We start from the raw sequence: 24,454 nt of genomic DNA, 5'->3' as shown, positions 1-24,454 counted from the left end.
CAGATATATTGCTGGGGACCTGAGGATGTGCCTTTTCAAGGTTTGATATTAATCGGACAAGTGCTTCCCAAGTTATGGCCATTTATTTACCAACCAATGACATGACATGTTGCTGCGTAGGCGTGGCCGATGGGGGAAGGGAACCTCAGCCGCGTTCCCCATTACGGGTTACAACGTACGGGCTTCCGGAGAGTGATGACTTCGTGTATTCTAATAATTTCTCGATTTCTTATGCGCATTTATAGATAAACACAATGCCCCAAGTTATGATCGTTTTCATGTTAGACGTTGCATAAATTTCGGTAACATCAGAGTGAGCTGGTATGCTCCGAACCAGGAAGTAAATTTTTTTTTTGCACGAACGTTTTTTTTATTTCTCTTCTCTTCTCTTTGTGTTTTTCCTTGCGATGACATTGCGGAAAGGCAAAATACGTCGGCGCGAATTGAATAATTGGCCATTAAAACTAATAATTTATCAAAACGTTTGCAGATCCAGCAGCCTCCTCATTCTTGCCCTGGACGAGGAAACAAAGAAGAAGCGCCGTTTCCTCAGCAATGTTGTTTATGAAGAGGTGCTAACGATATAAAGGTGTGTTGTACATGGAGACAATTTTTATTATTATCCATTTATTGAAGAAAAATTGTTCCGAAAATAATTTATCAAAAAAGTGCACAACTTTTTTTTGTTTCCAATTGTCAAAACGTTGTGGCCTTTGGAAGTGTTAAGGAATTTAGCTCTACTCAACATGCTTGCCAACGATAAATACATCTCAATTTGGTGGTAAAAACGATTCACAACGACGGGTTTCCTTACTCATTGCTCTGCAGTCTGCATTAAACCCCTTCATTTGTCATCTCATTGACCTCATTTCATCTATCTATAATTCCAGCAGTGTGTGTGTGTGTGTGTGTGTGTGTGTGTGTGTGTGTGTGTGTGTGTGTGTGTGTGTGTGTGTGTGTGTGTGCGTGTGTGTGTGTGTGTGTGTGTGTGTGTGTGTGTGTGCGCATGTGCGTGTGTGTCGTCTATCTATAATTCCAGCAGTGTGTGTGTGTGTGTGTGTGTGTGTGTGTGTGTGTGTGTGTGTGTGTGTGTGTGTGTGTGTGTGTGTGAGTGTGTGTGTGTCTACAAGAGTGAAGGAACGGCCTGTGTGGTTGTTGTTTCTGGCATGCGGTTTGAAAGTTTTTTTGTTTGTTTTTGTTTGCACGTACGGGCACGCACGTACGGGCACGCACTGGTAATAATAAAAACGTCATCGGTCAGGGTCAGGTGTGCAATCAAAGCGGGGTTGCATTAAAGTGGGACGTCTTGGTACCTGATCATCACTGCTAGCAGTTATAAAGTGGCACCAAGGAAAGAATTCTAATTATTTCTCTTATTTATTGTTATTACAGCAGTACACAAACAACACACAAAACTACACAAACACCACACAAAACAAGTCCTGGCGAGGGTCTGCAATTTCTGATTGCTTAATTTCTTGTTACTTGCAAAATCGAAGATTTTTCAAGTATATTGGTCAGTCGGTTTTGTTATTCCGTCTGTCTGTTTATCACCTACACGTCACAATTCTAAACCGATCGTCATGAAACTTTTCCAAGTTTTAGAGGTAGTCTCAACTAAGAAACCTATTGATTTTGTGGTCAAATTTCGAAAATCGTCATTTTTCATCCGATTGACTTGAAACTTGAACAATATTTGTAAATTGGGAAATCAACTATTTTTGAGGTCAAAAGGTCAAAGGTCAACTCAAGGTCAAACTTCTAAAATCATAAATTTTTATATGAAAAATCGTTAATTTTCACGTGATTGACTTGGAAATTAAACAGTAATTTATTAATGCATTACTCTGAAATGGGAAATCAACTATTTTTGAGATCAAAAGGTCAACTCAAGGTTAAACTTCTGAAATCATCAATTTCAATCTGAAAAATAATCAATTTTCATCTGATTGACCTTTTTTTTTTTGTATACCTTGTTCGAGGCTCGTATGAGAGCTAACACACAACTCACAGCAAGGAGGCATGAGACAAGAGGGGCGGGAGTGGAAGGGACAAAACATTGGGGAACAGACACAGGTGAACTGTGGAAGGGAGAGGGATGGGGATGGGACGGGGAACATGGCGAAGAGAAGATGGACATTTCAGGGACTTTCAGGAAGGAAAGCAGGAGAAATGAAGGAAGTGGGCTTGGGTGGATTATCGGGGGTAGAAAAGATCGAGGATTTGGATGGGGGAAGATAAGAGGTGGTGGTGAACAGCTGTTTTGAAAGCCTGGAGGGAAGAATGGGAAAGAATAGAGTGAGGAAGTTTATTCCAAAGGCGGGAAAAAAGAGGAATGAAAGAGTGAAGATGAGCAGTGATTCGTGATTTTGGTAGTTGTACCAGAAGGGGGTTGTTGGCGGACCTTGAGCGCCCTGTGGAAATGTGGTGGGGACAAATCGCAGAGAGAGCAGGGGGTGCAAGGCTGGAGAGGAGTCGGTAGAAGACAGAAAGACCACCGACCAACCTGCGGTGATTGAGTGAGAGGCCCAAAGACTCAGCTTCATTGCGGGAGATGCCGATGATCTTAAATGCCCTGGTTTCGACAGCGTGAAGCCGAGAAAGGTGGGAGGCAGGAGCACCAGCCCAGAGGGGAGAGCAGTACTCCATCAGGCTACGGACAAAAGCTTTGTAAGTGGTCAGGAGCTCAAGAGGGCCGAGGAAGGACTTAGCACGACGGAGGATTCCCAGTCGGCGACTGGCTTTTGAGGAGAGGTTGGAAATGTGACTTTCCCAGGAAAGGTCATGGCAGATAGTGAGACCTAGAAGCTTGAAAGAAAAGACTTCTTCCAGAGGATTGTTGAGAAAGTGAATGGGGGGGTTTTGTAAACGGTCCTTTCGAAGAGACATAGTGAGAGTGTGAGATTTGTCTGGATTGAAAGACATGTTCCACGTGTTGGACCAGTTTGTGATTTTATCCAGATCTGCAGTGAGCGAAGAAGCTGCTGCTTGCCGGTCTGAGGGATGACAGATGGTACGGCAGAGGGTGGAGCTTTGAGCTTTGATTAAGATTGTCAATTTTAATCATAATGAAATAGACGATTTGATGTATCCATGGCAACCTTTGGAGAAGGGGTGGATCTTGCAAGTGTCGTGCTCTGGGTGACGTGTTTTTCTTGTTTTTTATGTTTATCGCCTTGAGGTCACAATTTTAAACCGATCTTCACGAAACTCCAGCACAGTTTGTCATAAAAGTTGGTAGAGTTTGTCATAAAAGCAAGAAGCCAATTGTTTTTGAGCTCAAAAGGTCAAAAGGTCAACATATGCCAAAGGTCAACAAATTTATCAAATTTCTGAAATCCTCAATTTTCATCCAATTGACTAGAAATTTTACAAGGATTTGCACATCAGGTCACTGAATTCAACCCCCATTACTTTTCGGTCATCTTGGGCCCAATGGTCAACATAGGCCAAAGATCAACAAATTTGTCAAATTTCTAAAATCCTCAATTTTCAACTAATTGACTAGAAATTTGAAAAGGATTTGTATATCTGGTCACTGAATTCAATCACCAATAATTATTTTTGAGGTCATCATAAAACAAGAAGTCAACATTGGCCCAATTTCTAAAATTGTCAATTTTCATCCAATTGACTTGAAATTTGAAGAGGAGTCACATATTTGGTCATTTAATTCAACCACATATTTTTGAGGTCAACCTAGACCAAAGGGTCAACATCGGCCAAAGGCCAGCAACTTAGGTGAGATTTCTAAAATCCTCAATTTTCATCCGATTGAGTTGAAATTTGAAGAGGATTTGCATATCAGGTCACTGAAATTCAACGAACAAGTATTTTTGAAGTCCACATAGGCCTAAAGATCAACAAAGGACAAAAAGTCGACATATGCCAAAAGGTCAACATAGGCCAAAAAGTTGACAGTCATTTCTGAAATTGTCAATTTTCATCTGATTGACTTGAAATTTGAAGAGTATTTGCATATCTGGTCATTGAATTCAACCGCCAATTATTTTTTCAGGTCAAATTTGTTTCATGGATTTCGCAAGTATCGTGCTATGCATGATATCTTGTTAAATATTTCATACAGTCTATAGTCCCTTGAATAAGTTTATTGAAATGATTTAAAAGCAAAAGTAACCACTCTTAAATCTTTTTAAAATGCTTTTCAATGGAAATTATGATGTGGTTAGTATTGTTCCTCTTGTTTGACCTTGACACTGACACTACAATTCACAACTCAGGCAAACAATTTCTACCATGAGGGAATGCCAAATATAATTTCTTTAAATTCCTATTGGAGAGACGAATATTCATTCTTGTGGCACCAATATCTGACTACCTTTCCTTTTCATGGGTCTAATAGCTCTCCCATATCCTTGGCCTGAAGACAGATACACAGCTGGTGTTGTGTGTGAACTAAAAGAATTGTACCAGCCATGTTTGCACAACACAATATGGTAGGTTTCAAGCATTCAGGCCAAATGGTCTTTCTGCCAAAGACTTCAAAACAAGCAGCTAAATAATCAGCATGAGAGGGACATTTTACCAATATCAAAGAATTATATATCACTCACAGCTGGCCTATATGGATGTAACTCAGACAACAGTTAAGCTATGGCTAGATCTAAGTTTCTAAGGTAACCATAGAGGGTATAGTTACCCAAGAACAGGATTGTGGTCTTTTCATAGAATGAGAGCAGGAAAGAAACAAAATGAAATCGTATATAGTAATACTGCCTGAACAGCCTCATAAAGGAGTCCAACTTCCTGCAAAATGATTCATTGGAATGGCGGGGTCAAAGGGTAACGCCCGTGAAATCCAAGACCCTCGGAATTTCACTTGCTGCCTCGTAGCCCAGGGGCCCATCCATAAATCTTGCAACTCGACGGCAAGACGAGGTCATCAGTAATGACTCGGCAGAGCTAGATGCCAGAGGCTTTGCCTTGGGCAAGAATGGCTCCTCGTTCTTCAAAAACATCCAAGAAAAAGCCACATCTCCTTTGTGTTTTTTCCTCTAGTGTCCTTATTTCGACACCGTCCTCTTTTAAAATTCGAACGTAATGTATTTCTTCAATCTAAGAATTAATCCAATATAATTAACTGGAAGGTGCGTCAATGATGAATGAATGTTAGTAATGAGTACATTTTTTGAACACTTAAATAATTATATATATATATATATATATACATATATATATATATATATATATATATATATATATATATATATTACAATTTTGCAATGTTAATGTTTAAGCCAGCATGTCTTGTGAAAAAATTTTTAATTACCTTATGTGGATTAATTAATTCCTTCAACTAACTTTTTTCCATGAACGACAGAGTTTATGTGAATGAATTAATATTCAGTTGAAGTTATGTTAATAATGACTGAGAAATATTCAAGATGTATGATGAGACCTCAGAACGTAAGATGATGACCAATGTTATCAATGGCAATAAGCAGTTGTTAGGAGTTTTTATGAAGTTCATTATGGGTTATGGGTACAAAAAATTTATATATATATATATATATATATATATATATATATATACATATATATATATATATATATATATATATATATATATATATATATATATATATATATATATATATATATATATATATATATATATATATATATATATGTTTGCAAATCCTCATTGGAAGAAAAACTGAATGATAAAAACAAATGAGGGTTAAGAACTTCAATTTCCAAAAGTTGTTCATGAAAATTGCAATTATGTCACTCAACAATTCAATGTTAATATAAGCAACTGAAATAAATGCATTAAGTCCATTGCATTGATCCATTTCAGGGTTGCCCTTCGTATCCAAAGATGGGATATCTAACAAATCTAACCAAAGTTTGTATCTAACAAACATTCCCCTTCATATCTAACAAATCACCCGCAATGTACAAAAGTTTGTTCACGACATAAAAAAAGTAAAAAGGGGGCATGAGGGGTTGTACAGGGGGGTTGTCCCCAAAAATATGCATTTGCTTTCTTCTCTGAAACTACACACACAATTTTGATGAAACTTGACCATCACCTTTATCACCCATGATGTACTTAAGTTTGTTCACAATATTCACAGAATATTGTGGTTGAAGGGGGCCTACAGGGGTTTGCCCCCCAAAGTATGAATTTACTTTCTTCACAGAAACTACACACACAATTTCAATGAAAAATGACCACAACCTTGATCACCCATGATGCACCAAAGTTTGTTCACACTGTTTTTAAAAAAAGTTTGGGGTCAAAGGAGATGTGCGGGGGTAAGGGGGGGAAGGGTTCCCCCTAAAATAGGTATTTGATATAAAATTAGTTCATTGGTACATTTTGCTGATTCCGTCCCATGTTGACTTCCTCCTCAGTATCATTATTCTACCAGGTAAGCACTCAGGTGTCTTTCCCCTATTTTTAAAGGTTTATTCTTCAAAAAAATCATCGCTTGTTTTTTCCAAATATATACTGTATATACATATCGAATATATAAAACTCTTTCGAACCACTGAATGACTGACTCACTGACTGATATTAAAGGTCGGTGCCTTCTGGGTGATGTAGAAAACTGAAATTTTGTGCGTCGATGGATATCAAAGCCAGTACCCTGGGAAAAATTACAGATTTATCGGACAACATAAATAAATGAAAAAAAATGAAAGAAATGCAGGTGAGTGACTCGAGACAATGGGGAAGCACAGTAATTTTGTGTGCCAACAGACATCAAAGCCGATACAACAGGAAAATCCTCACAATGATTGGAAAGCAGCAGTAAATGAAAATAAATAAATGAAAAATCAAATGCAGGTGAGCGACCTGAGACAATAGGGAAGCATGGTAATTTTGTGTGCCAGCAGACATCAAAACCGTTACAACAGGAAAAAAATCACACAGCTGTTGGAAAGCAACCATAAATGAAAATATAAAAAAATGAAAAAAATGAAGGAAAATAAATAAACGAAGAATCACATGCAGGTGAGTGACTCGAGACAATGGGGGAAGCACAGTAATTGTGTGTGCCAACAGACATCGAAACCGATACAACAGGAAAATCCTCACAATGATAGGAAAGCAGCAGTAAATTAAAATATAAATAAATTAAAATAAATAAATTAAAAATCAAATGCAGGTGAGCGACCTGAGATAATAGGGAAGCATGGTAATTTTGTGTGCCGGCGGACATCAAAACCGTTACAACAGGAAAAAAAATCACAGCTGTTGGAAAGCAACCATAAATGAAAATATAAATAAATGAAAAAAAATAAAGGAAAATAAATAAATGAAAAATCAAATGCAGGTGAGTGACTTGAGACAATGGGGAAGCACGGTTCGTATACTTACACAATGAATAAGTCTACCGCGCTAGTCTACATATATATATATATATATATATATATATATATATATGTATATATATATATATATATATATATATATATATATATATATATATATATATATATATATATATTGTTATATTGTTATATTGTTATATTGTTATATTGTTATATATATTGTTATTTATATTGTTATTTATTTTTTTATATATATTTTTATTTATATAGTGATATATATATTTATATATATATTTATAAATATATTACTATATTACTAGATAAAAATATATATATATATATATATATATATATATATTGTTATATTGTTATAATGTTATATATATATATTGTTATTTATATTGTTATATATATTGTTATATATATTGATATATATATTGATATATATATATTGTTATATTGTTATATATATTGTTATATATATTGTTATATATATATATATATATATATATATATATATATATATATATATATATATTGTTATATATATATATATATATATATATATATATATATATATATATATATATATATATATATATATATTGTTTTATATATATATATATATTGTTATATTGTTATATATTGTTATTTATCCAGATACACCCAGACCCCGACATTCGCAGTTGCAGTTTTCGCGGTTTATAATTTGTGACATGTCCGACATTGAGGGGAAATTGCCCTGCAATATTCGCGATTTTCACGGCGATTTATTTTTTCCACGAGCCGCGAACATAACATGGTTCTCAAATATATCTTCCAAGAGCCACGCACAAAGCAGCTGGATGTACGTACAGTCCAATACTTTTAAGGGGTCTGAGGAAAATAATATTACAATACTGTACATACAAAAACATGTCTTCCACGAGCCACGAACATGACCTTCTTCCTGTACGTGTATTGTAGCTTTGCGGGATAAACATAGTTTCATGGGATAAACATAGTTTCATGGGATAAACATAGTTTCATGGGATGGCTCACCATATGCATTTTAAACATACGGTGCTGTATTGTAGCTTCGTAGCATAAACATAGCTTAGCGGGATGTCTCACCAGTGTAACACGTCATTCCCCACAACGCCATCCCCTGTGACTTACTTACATAATGAAAACACTAACACCATCTATTGATGAATCCAGTAATTACCAGGTCGCCACATATGGACATTACACAATGGAAACATTCAGCGCATCTTTGTGTAAATCACCATCTTGCGACAAACAGCACCATCTGAGCTGTTAACATTATTTTAAGAACGCCCAGCATAATCTACCTGTCGATAGAAAAGATGTCATGTCCTGTGAGTTAAAGAATCGAAATGTTCAGCATATCTATTAGTGTAATTAGCAGCCAGCTACATACGGACCAATTACACAATGACATTGCTCACCACATCTATTATCAGGACTTTTTCTGAACCAGGAACCGCCGCGAACTGATAACGTTATCCCCTTTGTCTCCATTGTAAAAATAGCAAAATCGCTCACGGATTTTACCCTGACACTCGTGGATTTTACCCTGACACTTGCAGATTTTCGTTTATTTCCACAGCATTTTCCTGCATTTTGGCGAGATTTTCCTTGACATTCATGGATTTTTCGCTGGTCAGGAAATCCCCAAACCTATCCCCCACTTCTCATTGAAACAATGCCCCCACATTTGCGGTTTCAACAGTCGCAGGGTTTTCCCAGAACGTATCCCCGACAAATGTCAGGGTCCTGGTGAACATAAACAGTACATACCTGTATATGTATATATATATATATACATATATATATATATATATATATATATATATATATATATATATATACATATATATATACATATTATTGCAGTCCCAGAGTCGCGGGGGTAATACGAGGGTGGAGGGTATCTCTGGTTCTCCCCGGACTCACAAAGAATCGCAGGCCATCACAGACGAAAAACTCTGTATTGCGGCAGGTCGTTAAACGACCGCGAATGCCAATAGCTTGACCATGTGACTTAGGGTCCTCCGTCTGACACCGTTTTCCGAAGAACACATGATCTCCTTATCGGAGAATCGCGCCCTTGGCTATTATGCTATCATCTTTATTGGATCGTGATTAATGCGGCTGAGCTTTCCGCTAGCACAATACCAGACTGATACGAGAGCCCATTAGTGGGGAATTATAACGTCCCGGGTAATCTACATACGGACATTGCTGGACCAATGGAAGAAAGGACAACCACAGGCAGATTGGAAATATAACAAGAAGAATATAGAATGTATTTACAATGAGAATGATGGGGTATGAGAAGGAGGGAAGGGAACTCAAGGGCTTTAATGACATCAAAGGGCAACTGGGCAGGAAAAGGGGAAATGCAATGAAAAGAGCAATCAAGATGTGTATTTACAATAAGGAAAGAAAATCTACAAGTTGCAGACTTAGCTTAACCATATGCCTTCCCTACTGGTTAGAAAAACAGGGTACCCATCAGACCACTCACACACATGGGGTGGCAAATTTGGAAGGGCAGGGTGGCTTCAGCCCATTGGTACGTATGTCACTGTCACCCTCCCCAGCTTGGTACCGCTCTCCGGAATGGCCTCATCACTGCTCCCCACTACCGAGGTCCACAAGCTCCGTCGAGAGCATGAACCAAAGCATCCAGGGCCAGGGATGAAGCGAGGGTGATGTAGAGTGTCCGTGACAAGGGCAGAAACGAATGTGATGACCAGTGCAGAGAGAGAGAGAATGTGTGTGACAACCAGGACCGAGAGAGCTCGAGGCAAGAGAGAGAGTGAACCAGGCGCCATCCATCCATTGGGACCATACTCTGTGCAGAGCATTAGTGCTGCCTCAGCAGTCTCCTTGGCTATTGGGCACAATCCTGGACAGGTCGCCACTCTGACACAGGATACCAGCAAGCTGGTACTCATTTTGACGACCTCAGAAGGATGACAGGCAGAGTTAATCCTACCTGGTATTAATTCAACAGCCAAGGGGGATTTCAACTCAGGATCCTCGGATCCCAAACCCACCACCCTAACCATTAAGCCAATACCAGGCATACCAGGTGCCAAGTGCAGCTTTATCGCCCCTGGGGAAGGTGGGGCCAATGATCCACATCTCAAATCTTCTGAGGTGGCCTGGGACCAGCTATTGGGCCACATCAGATCCTATGAGCCGGCTCCATGCCAGCCATTGGAGGATTCCTCTGCAGTCCCGCCCATTCTGCTGCCCGGCCAGATATTCACTCACTTGGTCCTTCCAGCTGTCATCAGGAGCAGAGCTCCGCACCTAAATTGGGCAATCGCCCCTTCTACCTCCATGCTCCCGGGACGAGCCTCAAACATCCAACAATGTCAATGGCACAAAGCCAGGGAATGTGGCAATCATTTCAGGGAGGCTGGGTCATATCCTGATCTGTTTACCAGTCATTTTGGGTGGAGGGGAATGAACAGAGATTATGGAAACGAAATACAGTACAGGGGTACATGGCAATAAATTACATCACAGGGTAGACGTCCATGCAGACAAAAAGACAGACAAGGACTTTGTGAGGCTTCAAACAATGAAGGAGATTTTGAGAATTTGGCGCGTGTTCCAGAATGTTGGTGTTACTCGCACACGTTGAACACCATGACAGTAAAACACGCACGCCCTATGTGATGATGGCAGTCACGGCACTCGTCATCACATGCTGATGTCTCTATTATCCCAACGGGTTGAGAGTTGGCATTAACTACCCAACCCAATGCATTTGATTACATAATAACCCCTTTAGGGAAGGCGCTATTCTTCACGTTATTTACGGAAATAACTACTCTAAAGAGTCTACGTGCTGCGTGTGTTTCAATCTCAAGCGGTTTATAAAACCACACCAATATATATAAATATATATATATACATACACACACATATAAATGCATATGACATCAGTGTCTTGTAGTTTTCATTCGGAAGAGCCATTTTTTGTTCTTGTTTAATTTATCTCACCGAACTGCACCTCTACCTTCAAGCTGGTGCTCAGCAAGGAAGAGCCAATGCGTCCGTGTGGGAGACGATGCTTGTTGCTCACAGGTTGCGCTACATTTGCTGTTATGGGACCTCTGCCTTGCTGCCTCTCAAGACATTGAGATGTGCCATAAATACAAGCAATTGCTAAGCTATGCAAGCACTCAACCACTGGAGGAGTTGGCAAATTTATCAGTGACAGTGGAGAATAACCATGCAAGATCAAAGTTACCCACATCCAACCATGTATGATGCAAGAAGCAGTACGTCCTCCCACATTAGAAATCCTGAAGCCTAATTACATCTCCCACCTGCCATTGGCAGAAGCAATCAATCATTTTACCCAACAAATCATGCCTAACTGTGACAAGGATGATGTGATAACGATTCATCCTCTTTGACTAAAAATGTGTGCACACATAAACAAACACACACACACACACACACACACACACACACACACACACACACACACACACACACACACACACACACACACACACACAGATGGTGCAGGGATTTGATGATTGGTGTTGAGCTGTCTAACTGAGTTTGATTCTCAACCCAACACTAAAAAAACACACTGTACTGGTGCTTCTCAGGTGAGGCACTGCATCAAGAAGCGTCGCAAGGAACATTCAGGTCGGTGCCAGTCCACCAGCATGGATACCGATGGACATAAAAGATCCCAACAATATCTTCTCGTGAAGAGCAGGTGAGTTGTTATCGGAATCCTGAACAAATTCCAAACTCCTGGCCTAACCTCCAGGAATACATATGAATGGAATAATAGGAATACCTCCCACCTCCAGTGAATTTAAATCGATAAACTGATACATGTAATCAATGTGGTATTGACCAAATGTCCTCCTCTTGTTCTCTGTGCTAGAGTCATATGCTTGGAATGGAACCAGAGCAAATGTCAGATCAGATAGATCAAATCAGAGTAGGATCTCGAACAAATCCAAGGAAGAGACGCAAGAGATGTTGTTGAAAGAAACGCGTCGTATTAGGATTGTGTAAATGAATAAATTGGTGTTAAAGTGTAAGTTTTTCAACTTGCCCTCGAACTAACTTCATATCTCGAGACCAGAAAGAGATATCGAAACTCTGGGACGTGGGCAAAATAAAAATGGGCAAAACATGGCAAGCACATGGGCTAACCTTGGGCTGAAAATGGGGTGAAACTTCCAATGTTGCTTTCCCCAAGGACACAATCTTGATAACAAAAAAAGGAGGAAAAGATGAAACAAAGAAGCAAACTTGTCCATTAGTGAAGGATAGTGTACATTATAACCTTGGATTTGACCCAGAAACACAGGTCAGGCCACATGAGACACAGCATGTCTGCACAGATATATCAAACCAGTCTCATGACTTCTCAAACAATTAAATATATATGTATATATATATACACATACATATTAGCAACTGTAAATATAGTAATTTATATTATATTATTACTTACTTAACGGCCCCAATTATTACATTATTCCGGGATCGGCTTGGGAAAGTTTTTGGCCCCAGCCTTTCACGAACTGGGTGAACAGGTGTGACGTTGAAGGGAAAGTGGCAGGAATTTGTAATTTCCTGAGGGTTCTGTCGTAACTCACCTATCCGCGAACGACTGTGGGATCTTGAACGTCCACCACGGACCTCTGCTGCCAGACGGGTACTCAAGATGTCTGTCTGACGGACGAGACGCACACATCGATAAATCGTCCTGCCTGCGAAACATGAGGATAGACGGCTTCGAGCTGGGTCAGGATTAGAGCCCAGGTTCAATAGTTCAGGGGTGAGTGTGTGTACCTCTGGGCTATCCTGCTACATATTGATACGCGGGCAGACAATAATAAATAATAATGAGGACTTTTAACATTAAGATTGTCAGAGTAACCTTTTCACTGTTCTTATTATTTAATTATTTGATTATTTATTTATTTATTTATGCTGCATAGCGATATTTGTTGTTCAGGACAGACAATTCAGCGACTTGTGTGCATACCTGTAGGCTGTCCTGGCAGCCCAAATACAGTAGTTTTTATGAAGGTAATGGCTACTCTCTAACCCAATGAACAGGGCACCCACTGTAACATTGATGTGAAAAGATGGAACATATGCTTCACATATACGACTATCTATAACATTGTCATTTGGTGTGAAACATACATCACAAGCCATTTCCAAATCACATACACTATTACAATAATATTCCATAACAGGGCATTTGGTGCAACAATGTCAAGTGAGGATAGTAACTCATCAATAGATTGATTGATTGATTTTTCGGTAAGACCGACATATGGTTTTCACTCCCCATCCCTAATCTCCTTCCCCCATCCTCCATCCCACAAATTTCCACTTTCTTTCCTGAGATTTTGCTTCTGTATCCAACTTTCCCACCCCCTGCATCTCCCCTACCGACTTACAACTCATCCTTACCCGCAACCCATAACCCATGTTGTCCATCTCCGTATATTTCTCCCTCAGCCTTGCTGTTGGTGTTCTCTCTCTCTCTCTCTCTCTCTCTCTCTCTCTCTCTCTCTCTCTCTCTCTCTCTCTCTCTCTCTCTCTCTCTCTCTCTCTCTCTCTCTCTCTCTCTCTCTCTCTCTCTCTCTCTCTCTCTCTCTCTCTCTCTCTCTCTGTCTCTGTCTCTGTCTCTGTCTCTGTCTCTCTCTCTCTGTCTCTGTCTCTCTCTCTCTCTCTCTCTCTCTCTCTCTCTCTCTCTCTCTCTCTCTCTCTCTCTCTCTCTCTCTCTCTCTCTCTCTCTCTCTCTCTCTCTCTGTCTCTGTCTCTGTCTCTGTCTCTGTCTCTGTCTCTGTCTCTGTCTCTGTCTCTGTCTCTGTCTCTGTCTCTGTCTCTCTCTGTCTCTCTCTGTCTCTCTCTCTCTCTCTCTCTCTCTCTCTCTCTCTCTCTGTCTCTCTGTCTCTCTGTCTCTCTGTCTCTCTGTCTCTCTGTCTCTCTTTCTCTCTCTTTCTCTCTCTTTCTCTGTCTCTCTGTCTCTCTGTCGCTCTGTGTCTCTCTCTGTCTCTCTCTGTCTATCCTATCAATTATATCAATTATCCCTAAACAAACTCATACACCCATGGCTTAGGGAACATTTGTGTGAAGTTTCCCCTCGGTCTGTCCAGCCATTCTGGAGAAGATTTTTTTTTATAGGTTTTAGGGTAAATCTAATATGGCTGCCAAACCATGTGACCTATGACATCATATGTGTGAACCTTTGGTTCCTCATGGATCGGCGATCATATGTGTAAAGTTTCGCCTTGATATGAGCCATTTCAGAGAAGAATATTTTTGAATGTTTTTTTTTTTTTAAACAATATGGCTGCCGAATCACGTGACCGATGACGACATCAATTTTTTTTTCTGTGGACCATTTTATCCCTACATAACCCTCAAAAATGTTCATACTGATCAGACGTAGCATTTTGCATATGCAATTATAATGTCATAATGAAGGCGCCTATGATGTCACAAAAAAATCACACTTATTCCCCATGAGGAGTACTTGCCACGTGTCAAATTTCAATTTTTTCCCTTGGTGCGGTTTTGGAGATAGAGGTCCAAAGTTTTTCCGTTTTTCAACATGGCTGTCACACCACATGACCCATGATGTCATAATTATGATGAGAACATTATACAGGAGTAGTCGCTCCTATGGTGAAAATTTCGTCTCAATCCGGCAAGTGGTTGCGGAGAAAAACACAAAAGTTCTGTGTGGACAAACAAACAAACAAACAGACAGAACAAGAAGAAGACTTTGGGCAAAGCACGATACTTGTAAAATCCATGAAAACAAATTTGACCTCAAAAACAATTGGCTGGTTGAATTCAGTGACCTGAAATATAAATCCTCTTGAAATTTCAAGTCAATCGGATGAAAATTGAGGATTTCATAAATCTCACATTAAGTTGTTGACCTTTTGACCTCAAAAACAAGAGGCTCCTTCATTATGCCAAACTCCACAATGTGGTGAAGTTTCGTGAAGATCGGTTTAAAATTGTGACCTGTAAGCGATTAACAGACAAACAATCAGACAAGAGAAGCCGGTAGGCGGACATGGGTAGTCGCCTACCCAATAGAACCTGACGTGATGGGCCTGTTCGATGGGGAATGACCTGACGATTAAGCACAAGAAAATTCATGATTCTAGCTTCAAGGGTTAATGCTGCAGATTGTTTTTTCATTAAAATACCCCCACATTTAGAGGTTTTTCGGCCGTTGCTAGGCAACGGAGGGGTCCATAGCAACGGTTCTTTCTCACACATAACTAGGATATACCATGAACCTACCATACCAGTTTCATGTATATTTGACTCATAGTCTCTGAGATATAACGAACTTCGTTGTTTTTATTGTTTTTGACCAGGGTTCATTCAAAGTCTATCTTCTCCGACAGTTTTCATAGGATCCGGCTGGAAATTTTTGACAATATGGCTGAATGTACTGCCAACAGTCGCTCGTGGCCCAATTTTTTATTTTCTAAAAAATAATTTTTTATTATTTTTCAAAAATTTCAGTGTCCTTGCTGGGTCAATGAAACCTATTGCTTTTGAGGTCAAAAAGTCAAGGTTGCCTAAAATCATCAATCTTTTTTTTTTCGCCGTTTTGGTCGAGAGAGAGAGAGAGAGAGATAGAGAGAGATAGAGAGAGATAGAGAGAGATAGAGAGAGATAGAGAGAGATAGAGAGAGAGAGAGAGATATAGATATAGATATAGATATAGATATAGATATAGATATAGATATAGATATAGATATAGATATAGATATAGATATAGATATAGATATAGAGATATAGATAGATATCTACAAGCCAGAAATTGCGATAAACCACCGATCAAAATAGCAGCGCCGTGGTATTGCAAATGTTCCATTTGTGTCCAGTCAATTTTGGACAATCATTTTGAACTTTAAACAAGAGTCATGATCAGCCTTCGGTTTATAAATATCATTACCTCCGCTGCCGAAGGTGGAAGGAGGTTATTTTTTCACCCCTGTTTGTCTGTTTTTGTGCAAGATAGCTCAAAAAGTTGTGGACGGATTCGGATTAAAGTTGGTGGACAGGTTGGGTGTGTGACAAGAAATAATTGGTTCGATTTTATTTTGGTGAAGATCCGGATCCGAATCTGGATAGGAGAATTATTTAATTATTCAAGTGATTCTTCACCATTAAGAGATAGAACCAAAATTGATATAGTTCTGTATAACATGATATTTCAAAAATGTATTGGACCCGATATGTTCTCATGGATCAGGAATTACGTGGCGGAGGTTTGCACTCTACCGAGTGCCCTTCTGGTTTCAAATGTTTTCAGCAACATCACAAATGCCATGATCTGTATCAATATCATGATGAATGAGTACATTCTACATTTATTAATCAAATCAAATTGTGATGGGGTCAATTCAATCAACTGCCACTTGCTCATTCCACACGGTGGTCTGAAGGTCTCTTTACCCCTCCCCAGGACAGCATTCGCTATTAAAGTATTTTGTATGCGCTCAATTATTCCCTCTGCCACCGGAGGTAGACGGAGCTTATGTTTTCACCTTTGTCTGTCTGTTTGTTTGTCTGTCTGTGAGCAGGACATCTCAAATTAGATTTGGTGAAGCATTTTTTTTTCAGTGATTCTTCACAATTGAGGGAATCCTGGTGTTGGCTTAATGGTTAAGGTGGCTGGCTTACGATCTTAGGGTCTTTGGTTCGAGCCCCTGTCGTGTTGTTGAAATAACACAAGGTGGGTTCACTCAGTCCATTATCCTTCTGGGGTTAGCAAAATGAGTACCAGCTTACTGGGAACAGGGGCACTGCATCAGCGGCACAGCCGCACTTCCAGAAAATCATGCAACCAGCAGCCACAGGCTGTATACGAAACAATAACCAATGAAAGATGGGGCCAAAAACGATATACTATGTTGCACGGTATTTCAAAAAAGTTGTGGGCACATTCGGACAACACTTAGTGGATGAGTTGGGTAGGTGACAAAAACAAGCCAATTCGATTTTGGTTCAGATCTCACCTATCAGTGGGCTCCAAAAACATAAACTGTTCAACCTGGTGGAGGTATGCACTGTTCTAGTTCTCTTTGTAATAATGCACCACCATGGTGAGGGACGGCGGAGGGGAGGGGAGGGAGAGAGCAACAGAGGGGAAGGGAGAGAGTGACAGAAGGGAAGGGTAGGGAGGGATGGAGGGGAGGGGAAGGGAGGGGAAGGGAGAGATTGATGGAGGGGAGGGAATGGAGGGATGGAGGGGAGGGGAAGGGAGAGATTGATGGAGGGGAGGGGAGAGAGTGACAGAAGGGTAGGGAGGGATGGAGGGGAAGGGAGACAGTGACAGAAGGGTAGGGAGGGAGGGAGGGGAAGGGAGACAGTGACAGAGGGGAAGGGAGAGATTGACAGAAGGGAAGGGTAGGGAGGGATGGAGGGGAGGGGAGAGAACAACAGAGGGGAAGGGAGAGAGTGACAGAAGGGAAGGGTAGGGAGGGATGGAGGGGAAGGGAGAGATTGATGGAGGGGAGGAGAATGGAGGTACGGAGGGGAGGGAAAGAGAGAGATTGATGGAGGGGAGGGAGAGAATGACAGGGGGAAGGGAGGGAGTAACGGAGGGGAGGGGAGAGAGTGACAGAAGGGAAGCGTAGGGAGGGACGGAGGGGAGGGGAAGGGAGGGGAAGGAAGAGATTGATGGAGGGGAGGAGAATGGAGGGATGGAGGGGAGGGAAAGGGAGAGATTGATGGAGGGCAGGGGAGGGAGAGAGCGACAGAGGGGAAGGGAGGGAGTGACGGAAGGGAGAGAGGGATGGAGTGGAGGGGAAGGGAGAGAGGGCAGAGGGGAGGGAAAGGGAGAGAGGGACAGAGGGGAGGGGAAGGGAGAGAGGGACACAAGGGAGGGGAAGGGAGAGAGGCACAGAGGCACGAGAGATTTATATGGGGTAAAGCGACTTTCAGGCCTGTGTGCAAGGAATGGCATAATTGGTGCAAAATTTATGGATGTACTGTATGTGTATACCAACCTTCCTTTCATTACCATTCCCTCCAACCTTACCTCCACCCAGCTTGCTAGAATGTATGAAACCTGTTCCACAAATCTCTTTTAAAAATACAATCCACCGTTATTGCTCCACCTTGCTGTTGTACTCAGTTTGGGACACTGATGACATCATCAAGCAAATATAAGTTAATATTCTCATTCATTGGGAATCAGTTCGCCTATGTATAGGAAGGTAATTTTAAAAGTTTGTTATTATTATTATTATTTAGCAAGTGTCCAAAGTGATTGAAAAATCAGATCAATTCATGAGGCTTCAACCCCCTGCTGGTTAAACTACCAAAATCCAGGGTCACTGTTCACCTCCACTCATTCGTCCCTCTTTTTCCCTGCCTGTGGAACCAACTTCCACATTCACTTCAATCTCATTTTTCCTTCCAGGTCTTCAAGACACAATTGTTCACCACCATCTCAGATCATCCCAAACCCAAAATCATGATCTTTTCTACTCTCATTAACCCCCAACTCAATACCTTCTCATTGCAAATTTCCAGTTTTCCTTCCTTAGAGTTTACTTCTGTATCCATCTTGTGCACCCCATGCATCCTATCTTGCCCCCCCACCCCCATTCCTACCCACACCCATTGTTTGTCCAAGTCTGCCTCTATCTTGCCCTTCAACTCTGCTATCGGTGACCCCCCCCTCTCTCTTCTCTCTTCTGTTCCTTTTATGCTAGTACGAACTATTCCATGAGCCTCGACAATGTATCCAATTTTAAAAAAACCTGGAGGGGAATCATTCAATAAAAAGGCTTTTCGTGAGAAATAATGATTCGACGACTTTGTGGAAAGAATATGTCTCGAGCTGAGCTCAGCACACACTGAGTGTCGTTTATTTCACTTCACATCGGCCAAAGCCAGGGGGGTCAGAGGTTAAACTCACGGGGAGAGAAGGCGCTCCTCGTTGCACCCCCACGCTTCCCTCCATTACCGCTCCTTCAAACCCTACCTCCCCGAGTTATTACCACTGACTGGTCACCTTTCTCCACTCTCGGTCCTTCTTGATCTTTGACCCCTTATTTTCCCACTGTAGGCTTATACAGTTTCCTCTAAAGCCCCTGTTAACTCTATTATTGGGGGACATGTAACCCCTTCCCACTCTCAATCCACTTCACATATCATCTCATTGGTTTCAGCGTACCCCTGCGGCCATGCCAGCATTGCCATGCAACGTTACCCCACTCTTCAGACACAACGCCGTTGAGTTTGTACAAAGTTAGTGACACTTTTGACTTGTGCACAATGAATGGGTGATCTTTTTTGAACCCAGACAAATGGAGGCATTATGGGTTACATTGTGTAACATCAATCATTTCAGAACTGCCAAATGGCTTGTGGACACAGCACACAGCCATGCCTGTTCACACTTGGCAATCTGTCCGGTAAGGTTTCTCAAAATGAGAGAGAGAGAGAGAGAGAGAGAGAGAGAGAGAGAGAGAGAGAGAGAGAGAGAGAGAGAGAGAGAGAGAGAGAGAGAGAGAGAGAGAGAGAGAGAGAGAGAGAGAGAGAGAGAGAGAGAGAGAGAGAGAGAGAGAGAGAGAGAGAGAGAGAGAGAGAGAGAGAGAGAGAGAGAGAGAGAGAGAGAGAGAGAGAGAGAGAGAGAGAGAGAAAGAAAGAAAATCATGTCTGGCATGGCATCCCAAAAGGGTTACCGCCATGCTTGTACCTCAGCAACCGCATATCTCTCTCTCTCTTTCTCTTTCTCTTTCTCTCTCCCTCTCTGTAGCATTTGTCCATTTTCGACTGGAGTCTGATCAGCCTCTCTCACACAAAACCTTCTTGGCCGATATTGCACTACACCTTTATTATGGTTCCATTGTTTTTATGTGATTGCCAATGTTCCAATGGAAGTGACTGGAACGTCACACACAAGCTCAAAGGTATAATGAAAAAAGTCACAAAAGTTTGAGTTTAACAGATATGCTAACTCTTCAAGTACTGCACATTGATGTTGCTTTGTGACAATCAGAACATTCCCAGGCCATCATGTATTGCAGCCTCTACGAAACTGATCAAATCCCATCCCCCAACCCAACCCAACCCACAGTCCTCAACCCACCTCCCCCCTCCCCAACCCCCATCCAACCCCAAGGCCTCATCCTTTCCCTTCTCTTAATTCCGGGTTTTCAAACCCCTCCACCCTGTCTTCAAATCCCTCCCACCACTCAAAGTCTGCACTTAACCATCCCAACCCCAAATCCTCAACTCTCAGACCCCTCGCTGCCCCCAGCCCAACTCTATGCTCTACTCCCGCTTTCTTCTTAAAGTCCTCAACTCCCCCTCCCTCCTCCTTTATTCCTGTTCTTAACAACATCACACAAAGAATCAAAAGGATACACAAGGAACTTTGTTGCAGGAGGAGGCCATTTGGCCCATCATTTCATTTTATTACCTCCACCACTGAAGGTGAAGGGGGTTAAATTTGCACCCCTTTCTGTCTGTTTGTTGGGTCGCCGAAATAGGTGACCCTTATTGTCAGTAATTCTGTCTGTTTGTTTGGATGTTTGTTCGTTTGTCATCAGCATAATTGGTAGTAAACGTGGGCCGATTTTCACCAAACTCAGGTGGTACGTACATCTTATGACCTCGTGCTTTGGAAATTGTGATGGTTGCTAGGGATGCTTTGGTTCCCCAGCAACAACCGAAAAACCTTCAAAATCGGTACCGTTCACGCGAAATCAATTCCAAAAGCCATTATCCCATGTAGGGTTATGAAATTTGGCATGAATGATCTACAGGGGATGCTCTATCAAATATATTCCAGTTTTTGTGATATATGGAATACTTTACCCGCAGCGCCCTCTACAATTAGGGTATGTGCGAAAATTGAAAGCCCCCTAGTGACCAGGTGAGTGCATCGATACGAATGAAGTTTTGCAGGTACTCAATGAGTACTACAACTTTGCCTCAGGACATATTGACCGATTTCGCTTAGGTCAGGGGTCAAAGGTCAATTAGTGCAAAAATCGATAATATGCGAGAGCTGGAGGTGCCTTCGCGCCAAATGCTACTCCTCCGAGGGTTATGGTCGGATGGTCATGAAAATTCACACTAATCGTCTGGAATACATTGTGCACAAACGATCGAGCCGGATTTTCGATTTAGATCTTTGTTCACCCACAGCACCCCCTCGAACTTTGGGGATTTCCGATTTCAAATCGCATTTTCGGTACTTTTCATTCAAATGGATACCAAGTAGTTATCAGTAGATGGAACTGGATGAGATTTGATATGCATAATCTTAAGGTGATTCCCTATCCGCGATATGACATCCATTTTACTCTATATCTTATAGTTTCCATGCTCGGCGACCCATCGCCGCCTGCCGGCTTGTCTGTCTGTTTGTTTGTCCGCACAGAGCTTGTCTCTCCGTGTTTCTCTCCGCAACCGCTTGTCGGATTGAGACGAAATTTTCACCATTGCTGCGATTACTCAAGTAGAATGTTGGAATGATGAATATGACGACATAGGTCACGTGGTGTGGCAGCCATGTTGGAAAAACGGAAAAACATTGGACCTCCATCTCTGAAACCGAACCAAGGAAAAAATTGAAACTTGGTACCTGGCAAACACTCCACATGGGGAATGCAGGTGTTTTTTATGACATCGTAGGTGCCTTTGTTGTGACGTCATAATTGCATATGTAGAATGCTACATCCGATCAGTATGAAAAATTTTGAGGGTCATCTAGGGATAAAATTGCCCACAGAAAAAAAAAATTGATGGCGTCATCGGTTACGTGATTTGGCAGCCATATTGTTTAAAAAAAATAAAACCTTCAAAAATCTTCTTTGAAATGGCTGAACTGGTCATCACTCCATCCGATAGGATTACTGGCAGTTATATAGTGGCAGTTATAATTATGTCTCTTATTAATCACATAACACACGAGTACACAAACGCCACACAAAATACACCACACAGAACTCCACAAACACCACACAAAACACCATACAAAACAAGTCCCAGCGAGGGTCTGAAATCTCTAATTGCCTTTACAATTTAGTTTTGTTTTCCGAGCTATCATTTAGGCATCAGCCCCACCGGGGGCTTATGTTTGGAGTCCATGTGTCCATATTTTGTGCTGTCGCTAATGATCCCCGTCTGCAGCAGAGGTCAGTAAACTACTTACACTGTGGCACGTACACTGGCGAAAACCGTAAGTCGTCTTCACCCCCTTCCACCTCCACCCTCGCTGGGGAGGGGGGATTCTTTTTTTTGTGCTCATGACCTAACCCTTGGTACTACCAACACATACGCAAAATTTGTTATTGATTGGCCCAGCCATGTTTTTTTCAATGATTTTCTGACATACACACATGCATACATACAAACATACATACATGTATGTGCTCTATTGAGTGTCCTTCTAGTTTAACGATGTTTCTGCCTTTGTTTGGGCAAACGCTGATGTTTTTTTATGATTATTCACATTAACAGAGAAAATAGGATGCCGACAAAGTTGATATGCATTCGCATTGGCCCACTCAGTGCATTAAAATAATTTATTCTGTCTGAGGCATTTCGCCATGCCCACTTGCCTACAACTTCCCATGTGATAGGAGGGTGGCTTAGGTATGGTTCATCCTTCATGGCTCATTGTGTTTGTTGGTGTGTGCTCGCAAACTGAACTCAAGGGTTCTTCTGTTTGTTTCGAAATCTTTCATATCATAGTGAGTGTGATTGACGTATTGAAATCCACAGGTAGAGTCATCGTTCACATGCCCAGCAAGGCCAGCAAGGCGAAACGGAAGGGTTTTTGAAAGTGTCACAAAGGCAATTTGTCTTCTATCGTTTTCAAGTGTGTGTGTATATATATATATATATATATATATATATATATATATATATATATATATATATATATATATATATATACATATGTCATTCAATTTCAATACAATAAATATTTTAAAGGTTGAAGAAAAAAATTTTGGAAGATTACCGCAGTTGACGCAGCATCTTTTACACCACTTTTTATTTAACGCGTCACATTAGTTCTTCGTCTCTGTTGTTTGTGCCCTTTATGACGTCCTTAAAGACAGTACGTTTTGAGTTTGGAATCATTTTCAATTTTTTTTGACTACCAGACAGGCAGACAGAGTAAAATAATTATCTCACTCCTCTCTGCGCATGTGTGATTGGGACGAATTCTGAGACAAGCTGCTGCTAAAGAGCAGGTTCGTTTTCCGATTCGTGTTCAAAATATAGCATTCAATTGAAAATAAATTGTTCCTCGATCACAAATTGACGTTTGTCCACATTGAGACAGCCAGACAGACAGACAGATAGTCAGACAGTGAAGCAATTGCTTAACCCTGCTTTTCGCTTTGTGTACGTGGGTAAAAATGACAATGACAATGACGACGACGACGATGATACCACCATCACCACCACGAATAAAAAAATTGTAACCTTTGTGCATTTCGTGTTGTTGCACGCGCTCACCTGGTTTTATAAACTACACCAAAGGTTGTGGGGGGTTTTTTTGGAGGTGGGTTTTTGTAAAATGTCAAATTCAAGGGAAAATGTTCTGGTAAATACCTACACCATATGAGAGCGGTAACATGTTGATACAGCACAGGTGTCGTGGCACCAATATAACCTGTGTTTGTTTGAATAGTATGATCTTTGATATGCATACAATTTATTATAAACATTAGTTTTGTACACTATTATACAGAAACGAGTTATCAATTAGCAAGTAGAATCCACTGGACAGTCAGAAAGTTGCTCTGGGCATTGCACGAATGTTGATGAGGAATGGCTGTGGACACTTGGCTTTGAGCCGAGGGGTTCAGTGGGGAGGATGCAAGGCGGGACAAACTGAGTCCAAGTTGGCAAAGCCGTCTATGTAATTGAAACCAGGCGTTGGCATTGTGTGTACACATTCTCGCACACCCTCACTTGCCCACGTCTTGCTATTGAGTGGAAGAGTGAAAGGCAGCTGGCTATGGGTCCACAGGGGAAGTGGGGGAAGGCAGTGTTGGGGGGGGGAGAATGGGTGAGAGGAAGGGGGAGGGCTATAAACAACAGAGTGGAGCTCTTTATT

The 24,454-nt window shown here is 41.1% G+C and overlaps 1 protein-coding gene and 1 long non-coding RNA gene across 3 annotated transcripts in view; both read left to right on the top strand.

Moving 5' to 3' along the window:
- LOC147020717 (uncharacterized) overlaps positions 1 to 24,454 on the top strand; it is a 96,351-nt gene that overhangs the window by 35,893 nt on the left and 36,004 nt on the right. Inside the window, exons 2-3 of one of the 2 annotated variants that reach the window (XR_015062105.1) lie at positions 491 to 589; positions 11,952 to 12,064. This is a non-coding gene — a long non-coding RNA (uncharacterized LOC147020717). The remainder of the gene's footprint in view (positions 1 to 490; positions 590 to 11,951; positions 12,065 to 24,454) is intronic. The other variant, XR_015062106.1, reaches the window with a different exon arrangement.
- Positions 13,808 to 20,269, top strand: LOC147020718 (uncharacterized). Its single transcript, XM_085896643.1, has 3 exons — positions 13,808 to 14,385; positions 16,643 to 16,661; positions 20,074 to 20,269. Exons 1-3 carry the CDS (start codon positions 13,808 to 13,810, stop codon positions 20,230 to 20,232), a joined length of 756 nt encoding a protein of 251 aa, XP_085752769.1. The 3' UTR covers positions 20,233 to 20,269.

Source organism: Eptatretus burgeri, chromosome 9 (assembly GCF_056783735.1).
Source record: "Eptatretus burgeri isolate ZD-2024b chromosome 9, Ebu_testis_v1, whole genome shotgun sequence".
Classification (NCBI taxonomy): Eukaryota; Metazoa; Chordata; class Myxini; order Myxiniformes; family Myxinidae; genus Eptatretus; species Eptatretus burgeri.
The sequence above is the reverse complement of the archived record's forward strand: the minus strand, read 5'-3'. Positions and strand labels throughout refer to the sequence as shown.